This window comes from Mauremys mutica, chromosome 12, assembly GCF_020497125.1.
Source record: "Mauremys mutica isolate MM-2020 ecotype Southern chromosome 12, ASM2049712v1, whole genome shotgun sequence".
Lineage (NCBI taxonomy): Eukaryota > Metazoa > Chordata > Testudines > Geoemydidae > Mauremys > Mauremys mutica.
In genome coordinates this window covers 3,745,718-3,756,131 of record NC_059083.1, presented here as the reverse complement: position 1 = coordinate 3,756,131, position 10,414 = coordinate 3,745,718, and the positions used below count along the sequence as shown (strand labels likewise).

The window sequence follows — 10,414 nt, the reverse complement described above, 5'->3', positions numbered from 1 at the left end:
ATTCATGGGGGGGGGTCCCTGGGCATCTCCCCAGGAGTTACTTTGGTTTGGGCTGTTTGGTTTGTTTGGAGGCAGCTGGTTGGAATGTAACCCCCCCCCCCCCGCTGCTTCCCCCCTCAGACCTCCCCTCACCCCTCACCCCACTCCCACCCGATGCCCCCTCCCCCCAAACCTGGCACCACGCCCCCTTGGATCTCCTGTCCTGCCACCCCCCTCCCTGTGGCTGCCCCACCTTGATCCATCACCCTCCTCCCTCCCCTGATCCGCCCCCCAGAACCTCCCTCCCCTGATCCGCCCCCCAGAACCTCGCTCCCCTTCCCCCTCATGGGGCCATTGTCCGGGGTTCTCTCCTTGAGAAATGCCCCCCCAGCTGTGTGGGGGGGACCCTGCCCCCTCTGCTATCAGTTAATGGGGGGGTCTGTCCCCTACCCAACCCCTTTGGGTCCTCCCCCCACTCCTGTTTTGCTTGGCCCAGGGCAGCCATCTTGGCTCTTGCATCAGTGCTGGCTCCTGGGCCACTTTGGGGAGGCTGGAAGGGGGGACACGCAGGCCACTGCATGGGGGGGGAGCCCAGGAGCAACATGGGGGCCTCCCCTGCACCCCCCGTGTGGGGCTGGGGCCCAACCCAGCAGGGCTGGGCCTGCGGGATGAGCCTTACTCAAGAGCAGGCTTCTGAGGGGGGACTAGGCCTCCACCGAATGAGTGGGGGAGGGGGTGCAGCCCAGGCCGCCTGGGTTGGTTTGGGGCCCCCCCAGCCCAGGGTTCTGCCCCCCCCCCCTTTGCTGTTGTACAGACTTTTTTGCCTATATAATAAAATATATTTTTTCCACCTGCTGCTTATTTCAGCTCCATGGATTTGGGGGCGGGGGGAGGGTGGTTCCTTGGAACTTTGTCTCTCTCCAAATCAATCCCCCCCCCAAACCCCAAGCTGCTCAAAGGGGGCCCAGCTGCTGCTCTCCCTACCAGCCCCCCGACTTGGGGAGAGCTGGGGGGGGGACACCGGGGTGAGGGGAACTGCACCCCCCCCCCGGTGCCTGACTCTCTAATGGGCCCAGCCACATCTCCCCCCAGGACTCTGCCCCAGCCCTGCCGGTGCCCCTCACTCCTGACCCGCAGCCCCTGCCCCCCAGCTCTGCCGGTGCCCCTCACTCCCGACCCGCAGCCCCTGCCAGCCCAGCTCTGCCGGTGCCCCTCACTCCCGACCCGCAGCCCCTGCTGTTCCCATTTCTCCAGCTCCCCCGTGGTGCTCGTCCCCCTGTGCCGGCCGGTCGCGGCCCTTCGCCACAGGGGCCAGGGCTGATTCCCTGGGGAGCTGCCAGGGCCCCCCGTGGGCACAGCTGGACCCCCCCGGCTTGGCTCCATCTTGGGCTCCCCAGGGCTCAGCACAGATCCTCTCAGCCCCCCCTTTACTCTGCCCCCCGCCCTCCACCACCCCCTGCTTTGCCCTTCCCCCGGCCTCCTCCAGCTTCCCCTGCCCCCCGGCCTCCTCCACCCCCTGCTTTCCCCTTCCTCCAGCCCCCCACTATCCCCTGCCCACCACCTCCTCCAGCCCCCCACTATCCCCTGCCCACCACCTCCTCCCTCCAGCCCCCCACTATCCCCTGCCCCCCGGCCACCTCCCTCCAGCCCCCCGCTTCCCCCCACACCCTGGCTCCAGCCCCGGCGTCCTCGGGCCCAGGCCTGACCGTTGGCGGTTTCGGGCGCGAGGGCCGAGCCCCCCACACTCTTCGCAGGGGCCTGAAGACTCTCTGGTGTTTTAATCAGCGCTGGGCACGTAACACTGTGAACCCCACATCCCCCCCCTTCCCAGCGGCTCTTCCCCACCACCCAACCCCCCTTGTGTCAATAGCCAGAGCCCCCCGGGCTCCCCGGCTGCAGCTCCTGGGTCTGCCCGCGGGGGGCGCCGCAGACGGGCTCAATTATACCGTGTAGTGTAAGCGGGGGTCAGCCCAGCCCCTTGGGGGCCACATCAGCCCCCCACGCTCACCCCCTCCCCCAACTCCAGAGCTGCCCGGGGGCGGGGAGACCCCCCCCCGTCCATGTGGGTGGGGCTGGCCAGGGCCCCCCCCGGGGGGTCACACGCTGAGGAGCCAGAAGAAGATGATGATGGCCAGGAAGAGGAAGAGCGAATCCTGCCAGCCCGAGGGGCGGGGGGCACCGGCCTCATCTGGGGGGAGAGAGAGGTGAGTGGAAGGGGGGGTGGGGGGATCCAGCCCAGCCCCCCCCATGCCAAGCGCTGGGCTGGGTCCGGCACGGGGGGCAGTGCAGGGGGTGGGGGCTAGGATAGGATGAGTTGGAATGGGCAGCATGCGGTGGGGAGCTGGGGGAGGAGCAGGGGGGTCCGTGAGGGGTGGGGGATCTGGGGGTGGCAGCGGGGGGCTCTGGGGGGATTTGGGGGTGGCAGCGGGGGGGTAGGGGATCTGGGGGTGGCAGCGGGGGGCTCTGGGGGGATCTGGGGGTGGCAGCGGGGGGCTCTGGGGGGATTTGGGGGTGGCAGCGGGGGGCTCTGGGGGGATTTGGGGGTGGCAGCGGGGGGCTCTGGGGGTGGCAGTGGGGGGCTCTGGGGGTGGCAGCGGGGGGGTAGGGGATCTGGGGGTGGCAGCGGGGGGCTCTGGGGGGATTTGGGGGTAGCAGCCGGGGGGTAGGGGATCTGGGGGTGGCGTCGGGGGGCTCCGGGGGGCTTTGGGGGTGGCAGCGGCGGCGGGGGGTGCTCTGGGGGGACCGGTGCACGTTTGGGGGGCTCCGTACCCGCTCTGGCCTCGGGCCCCCGCAGGACGGTGGTGAAGACCCCGAAGGGGAAGGCTCCGATGCCAAAGGCCATGTGGAAGCCGGCGTCATGGTACGGCGGGCGCAGGCCCTATGGAGAGAGGGGGCATGAGCACCGGGGGGGGCTGGGGGGCAGGGCCGTGGGGAGAGGGGGCGTGAGCACCGGGGGGGGCTGGGGGGCAGGGCCGTGGGGAGAGGGGGCGTGAGCACCGGGGGGGGCTGGGGGGCAGGGCCGTGGGGAGAGGGGGCGTGAGCACCGGGGGGGGCTGGGGGGCAGGGCCGTGGGGGGAGGGGGCGTGAGCACCGGGGGGGGGCTGGGGGGCACGGCCGTGGGGAGAGGGGGCGTGAGCACCGGGGGGGGGGCTGGGGGACACGGCCGTGGGGAGAGGGGGCGTGAGCACCGGGGGGGGGGCTGGGGGACACGGCCGTGGGGAGAGGGGGCGTGAGCACCGGGGGGGGGGCTGGGGGACACGGCCGTGGGGAGAGGGGGCGTTAGCACCGGGGGGGGCTGGGGGGCACGGCCGTGGGGAGAGGGGGCGTTAGCACCGGGGGGGGCTGGGGGGCACGGCCGTGGGGGGAGGGGGCGTGAGCTCCGGGGGGGGCTGCCGTGCACTCACCCCACGGCTCTCGGGCTCCGGGCGCTGCCCCCGCGGCCGAGGGGGGGTCTTCAACCTGGGGAGGGCAGAGACAGCGGCAGCGACAGCGTGGGGGATGGGTCAGCATAACACCCCCCTCCCTGCCCCCCATCTGCCCCATGCGTCTCCTCCACCCCCTCCTCTCCCCCCCCGCCCCAAATCTGGGTTCTGCCCCCCTCCCTCCGCCCCGCCTCCCCTACCTACCTCCTGCCGCCCCCCCCGGGCCCGGGTCCTGCCAGCCCCCTCCTACCCCCCCCGGGTCCTGCCGCCCCCCCCCGGGCCCGGGTCCTGCCAGCCCCCTCCTACCCCCCCCGGGTCCTGCCGCCCCCCCCGGGCCCGGGTCCTGCCAGCCCCCTCCTACCCCACACCCGGATCCTGCCGCCCCCCCCGGCCCTGGGTCCTGCCAGCCCCCTCCTACCCCACACCCGGGGTCCTGCCGCCCCCCCCGGCCCCGGGTCCTGCCAGCCCCCTCCTACCCCACACCCGGATCCTGCCGCCCCCCCCGGCCCTGGGTCCTGCCAGCCCCCTCCTCCCCCACCCCCGGGGTCCTGCCGCGCCCCCCTGGCCCCGGGTCCTGCCAGCCCCCTCCTACCCCACACCCGGGGTCCTGCCGCCCCCCCCGGGCCCGGGTCCTGCCAGCCCCCTCCTACCCCACACCCGGATCCTGCTGGACCGCACTGCCCCCTCGCTCCTGCTGCCCCCCCCTCTCCTGCCCCCAGGGTCGTGCCACCCCCTCTCCGGCCCCCCCCCCGGGCCCAGCCGGCCCCCCCCCGCCCCCCCCCCGGGGCCCTGCCGCGCCCCCCCCCGCCCCCCCCCGGGTCGTGCCGCCCCCCCTCCCGCCCCCCCCCGGGTCGTGCCCCCCCCCGGGTCGTGCCGCCCCCCCTCCCGCCCCCCGGGGCCCTGCCCCGCCCCCGCACCTGGGGTCGCGCTGGCCCGCGCTGCCCCGGCCGTACAGCGGCACCACCTGCTCGCGGCTGATGCCGGCTTTGCAGACCGGACACTCCTGGCGCTCGGGGCGGGTCTCCAGCCACTGCGGGGGGGGGGGAGGTTAGCAGCAGCCCCCCGCGTCTCCGCTGCCCCCCGGGGAGTTCAGGGGGCGGGGCCGCTGGGGGGCCGCGGGCGGGGGGCACTGGAGGGTTCTGGGAGGGGGCGGGGGCGGCTCCAGGCCGATTCCCCCGCGGCTCCGACACTCGCTCCGGCCCCACTGCCGGGGATTGGACCCGCCCCCCCGGAACTCACCTGGTGCAGGCAGGGCCAGCTGGGGGGGGGAGAGAGAGAGAAGGAATTAGGTGTGTCCGGCCCCCCCGCCCCGTACCCAGCCCCCTTAACCCGCCCCAACCCCCTTCCCCCCGCCCCGTACCCAGCCCCCCGCCCCCTTAACCCGCCCCGCCCCCGACACACCCCGCCCCAACCCCCTTCCCCCTCCCCCAACCCCCCGCCCCGCCCCCGACACACCCCGCCCCAACCCCCCTGCCCCGCCCCACCGCACCCCAACCCCCTCCCCCAACCCCCCTTCCCTGCCCCCAACACACCCCGCCCCAACCCCCTTCCCCTCCCACAACCCTCCTGCCCCCCCGCCCCGTACCCAGCCCCCTTAAGCCGCCCCGCCCCTGACACTCCCCTCTCCAACCCCCCTGCCCCGCCCCCTTAACCCACCCCAACCCCCCTTCCCCGCCCCCAACACACCCCTCCCCCTGCCCCGCCCCCGACACACCCCGCCCCAACCCCCTTCCCCCTGCCCCGCCCCCACATGCCCCTCCCCTCTCCTAGCCCCGCCCCCCGCCGTGCCCCCCCCTCACCAGTACAGGTGCCCGCAAAGCCCGATCACCGCCTCCCGGGCCGGCTCCAGGCAGATGTTACATTCGAAGGCGCCACGGTCGCGGTTTGGCACCTCGGGGCCCCCGTCCGGGACCCCCGGGCCCGTTCCAGCCGCCATCTTCCGCCCCCCCGGAACGGTAATGCCTCCTCCTTCCTCTAGATAATCCCATTGGCCACGCAGACGGCCAATCAACGGTCCCGCTCGCTCAATGGACACAGCTGCTGTCAATCAAAGATAGAGCCGAATTCCATTGCCTGCTGTCTGCAAAACTTGCCTTTTTCCACTAGCTTTCTATTGGGTCTTATGGCTGTCAATCAGAATCTGCCTATCTCCTATTGGGCAATGCTGTTTAGAACCCCCTTTCACGTTTCCGGGACTCAGACTATTACTATTGGCTTCTACTCTTGTCTATCAAGACTCAGCTTTATTTGATTGGCTGATTAGGAAAGAAGCGGGCATTTGCTCTTGGCGAGGGGGGGATCTTGATTGACAGCACCGATCCGATGGCCATCACCGACCTGAAGGCGGGGCCTCGCTCCTGCCAGAGGGATTTTTATTGGTCACTGCTTCTGTCACTCTAACAGCCAGAAGACTAATTGGCTGCACCAGGGTAATGGGCCGGGACACAGATTGATCGACATTCTCTTGATCCAATCAGCGTCAATTGCCTCAGGGACCCAGAAGAGACGGGTGGAGGGTTTTGATGGCAGAGGGGGAGGGGTGTCTGGTGAGAGATGCTCTGATTGATTGGGAGACACTTCCGGTTTGGGGCCTAGTGCCCAGCGCGAAGCCTGAGCCCCTCAATGGCCAGAATGGCCTGAGTAAAATGGTGCTCTGCAACCATGGCAACCACACACCCCCTGCCATGTCACTATGGCAACCACCAATTCCAACATGGCAACCGGTCATCCCCTCCATGTCACCATAGCAACCACCCACCCTGCCATGGCAACCGCCAACCCCACCATGTCACCTTGGTCACCGTTAACCCAGTCACGTTACCGTGACAACTGCCAGCCCCATGCCCATCAACCCAACCCTACTGCCATGGTCTGCGGCAACCAGGCCAACACTGTCAGAGTAACCAGCCGCTCCGCCCATTGCGCCCCCGCCCCCGCCTGTCATGGTAAACCCCGGCCCCCCAAACCTCCAGCAACCTCAGCCCCCTCTGTCTGCCTGGGGCCCCCGGCCGGCTGCGGGGAGAGAACGAAAGACGGAGGTGACAGAGGAGAGAGAAGGACCGAAGCACAGAGACCGGGCGAGGATACAGACTGGACGGGAAGCACAGAGACCGGGCGAGGATACAGACTGGACGGGAAGCACAGAGACCGGGCGAGGATACAGACTGGACGGGAAGCACAGAGACCGGGCGAGGATACAGACTGGACGGGAAGCACAGAGACCGGGCGAGGATACAGACTGGACGGGAAGCACAGAGACCGGGCGAGGATACAGACTGGACCCGAAGCACAGAGACCGGGCGAGGATACAGACTGGACCCGAAGCACAGAGACCGGGCGAGGATACAGACTGGACCCGAAGCACAGAGACCGGGCAAGGATACAGACTGGACCCGAAGCACAGAGACCGGGCGAGGATACAGACTGGACCCGAAGCACAGAGACCGGGCGAGGATACAGAATGGACCCAGAGGACAGAGACCGGGCGAGGATGCAGACTGGACCCGAAGCACAGAGACCGGGCGAGGATACAGGCCGGACGGGAAGCACAGAGACCGGGCGAGGATACAGACTGGACCCGAAGCACAGAGACCGGGCGAGGATACAGAATGGACCCAGAGGACAGAGACCGGGCGAGGATGCAGACTGGACCCGAAGCACAGAGACCGGGCGAGGATACAGGCTGGACGGGAAGCACAGAGACCGGGCGAGGATACAGACTGGGCCCGAAGCACAGAGACCGGGCGAGGATACAGGCCACACAGGAAGCACAGAGACCGGGCGAGGATACAGGCTGGACGGGAAGCACAGAGACCGGGCGAGGATACAGACTGGACCCGAAGCACAGAGACCGGGCGAGGATACAGGCTGGACGGGAAGCACAGAGACTGGGAGAGGATACAGACTGGACACGAAGCACAGAGACCGGGCGAGGATACAGACTGGACCCGAAGCACAGAGACCGGGCGAGGATACAGACTGGACGGGAAGCACAGAGACCGGGCGAGGATACAGACTGGACGGGAAGCACAGAGACCGGGCGAGGATACAGACTGGACGGGAAGCACAGAGACCGGGCGAGGATACAGACTGGACAGGAAGCACAGAGACCGGGCGAGGATACAGACTGGACCCGAAGCACAGAGACCGGGCGAGGATACAGACTGGACCCGAAGCACAGAGACCGGGCGAGGATACAGACTGGACCCGAAGCACAGAGACCGGGCGAGGATACAGGCTGGACGGGAAGCACAGAGACCGGGCGAGGATACAGGCTGGACCGGAAGCACAGAGACCGGGAGAGGATACAGACTGGACACGAAGCACAGAGACCGGGCGAGGATACAGGCCACACAGGAAGCACAGAGACCGGGCGAGGATACAGACTGGACCCGAAGCACAGAGACCGGGCGAGGATACAGACTGGACGGGAAGCACAGAGACCGGGCGAGGATACAGGCTGGACCCGAAGCACAGAGACCGGGCGAGGATACAGGCTGGACGGGAAGCACAGAGACCGGGCGAGGATACAGGCTGGACCCGAAGCACAGAGACCGGGCAAGGATACAGACTGGACGGGAAGCACAGAGACCGGGCGAGGATACAGGCCGGACGGGAAGCACAGAGACCGGGCGAGGATACAGGCCGGACGGGAAGCACAGAGACCGGGCGAGGATACAGGCTGGACGGGAAGCACAGAGACCGGGCGAGGATACAGGCTGGACGGGAAGCACAGAGACCGGGCGAGGATACAGGCTGGACGGGAAGCACAGAGACCGGGCGAGGATACAGACTGGACCCGAAGCACAGAGACCGGGCGAGGATACAGACTGGACCCGAAGCACAGAGACCGGGCGAGGATACAGGCTGGACCCGAAGCACAGAGACCGGGCGAGGATACAGACTGGACCCGAAGCACAGAGACCGGGCGAGGATACAGACTGGACCCGAAGCACAGAGACCGGGCGAGGATACAGGCTGGACCTGAAGCACAGAGACCGGGCGAGGATACAGACTGGACCCAGAGGACAGAGACCGGGCGAGGATACAGACTGGACGGGAAGCACAGAGACCGGGCGAGGATACAGACTGGACTTGAAGCACAGAGACCGGGCGAGGATACAGGCTGGACGGGAAGCACAGAGACCGGGCGAGGATACAGACTGGATGGGAAGCACAGAGACCGGGCGAGGATACAGACTGGACCCAGAGGACAGAGACCGGGCGAGGATACAGGCCGGACGGGAAGCACAGAGACCGGGCGAGGATACAGACTGGATGGGAAGCACAGAGACCGGGCGAGGATACAGACTGGACCCAGAGGACAGAGACCGGGCGAGGATACAGGCCGGACAGGAAGCACAGAGACCGGGCGAGGATACAGACTGGATGGGAAGCACAGAGACCGGGCGAGGATACAGACTGGATGGGAAGCACAGAGACCGGGCGAGGATACAGACTGGACGGGAAGCACAGAGACCGGGCGAGGATACAGGCTGGACGGGAAGCACAGAGACCGGGCGAGGATACAGGCCGGACGGGAAGCACAGAGACCGGGCGAGGATACAGACTGGACCCGAAGCACAGAGACCGGGCGAGGATACAGACTGGACCTGAAGCACAGAGACCGGGCGAGGATACAGGCTGGACCTGAAGCACAGAGACCGGGCGAGGATACAGACTGGACCCAGAGGACAGAGACCGGGCGAGGATACAGGCCGGACAGGAAGCACAGAGACCGGGCGAGGATACAGACTGGACGGGAAGCACAGAGACCGGGCGAGGATACAGACTGGACCCAGAGGACAGAGACCGGGCGAGGATACAGACTGGACCCAGAGGACAGAGACCGGGCGAGGATACAGACTGGACGGGAAGCACAGAGACCGGGCGAGGATACAGACTGGACGGGAAGCACAGAGACCGGGCGAGGATACAGACTGGACGGGAAGCACAGAGACCGGGCGAGGATACAGGCCGGACGGGAAGCACAGAGACCGGGCGAGGATACAGGCTGGACGGGAAGCACAGAGACCGGGCGAGGATACAGACTGGACGGGAAGCACAGAGACCGGGCGAGGATACAGACTGGACGGGAAGCACAGAGACCGGGCGAGGATACAGACTGGACGGGAAGCACAGAGACCGGGCGAGGATACAGACTGGACCCAGAGGACAGAGACCGGGCGAGGATACAGGCTGGACCCAGAGGACAGAGACCGGGCGAGGATACAGACTGGACGGGAAGCACAGAGACCGGGCGAGGATACAGACTGGACCCAGAGGACAGAGACCGGGCGAGGATACAGGCCGGACAGGAAGCACAGAGACCGGGCGAGGATACAGACTGGACGGGAAGCACAGAGACCGGGCGAGGATACAGACTGGACCCAGAGGACAGAGACCGGGCGAGGATACAGGCCGGACAGGAAGCACAGAGACCGGGCGGAGGCGGGAGCCGGCCCAGGGCCCGAGCGAACGGAGGAGAAGGCAGAGGCAGGAACACGTGGACACAGGGAAGACAGAACGGAAGAACGTCCAGGCTGGGTCCGAGCGAGGGTCCATCTGGCCCCGTGTCCTCTCTGCCGACAGAGGCCAGTGCCAGGTGCCCCCGAGGGAAGGAGCAGACGGGAGCAGCAGGTGATCCAGCCCGTGGCCCATTCCCGGCTGCTGGCAAACAGGAGGACGTGGGAAGGCAGGAGGCTGGACGGGCAGGAGACCAAAGGCGGACGGAGGAGGGGAGGGAAGCAGCAGACCAAGGGCGAGGGGAAGCGCCATGGCCAGCGAAAGCCGCGGTGCCCGCAGGAGGCCGGGCGAAGGGCTGGAGATGGAGCCGAGATGGGCGGGGATGCAGCCCCGGCGGCCCCCGACGCCCCGAGCGCCCGGCACCGGGCTGGGAGGTGGGGAGGGCGGGGACGCAGCCCCGGGGGCCCCCGATGCCCCGAGCGCCCGGCACCGGGCTGGGAGGTGGGGAGGGCGGGGACGCAGCCCCGGGGGCCCCCGATGCCCCGAGC

General features: G+C 68.6%; 1 protein-coding gene across 1 annotated transcript; it reads right to left on the bottom strand.

Moving 5' to 3' along the window:
- Positions 1-1,840: 1,840 nt before the first annotated feature.
- Positions 1,841-5,417, bottom strand: RNF5 (ring finger protein 5). The gene is made up of 6 exons (XM_044983166.1): positions 5,201-5,417; positions 4,641-4,659; positions 4,319-4,431; positions 3,384-3,438; positions 2,749-2,857; positions 1,841-2,167 (listed from the first exon to the last, which is right to left on the bottom strand). Exons 1-6 carry the CDS (start codon positions 5,335-5,337, stop codon positions 2,076-2,078), a joined length of 525 nt encoding a protein of 174 aa, XP_044839101.1. The 5' UTR covers positions 5,338-5,417; the 3' UTR covers positions 1,841-2,075.
- Between the last annotated feature and the right edge of the window lie 4,997 nt (positions 5,418-10,414).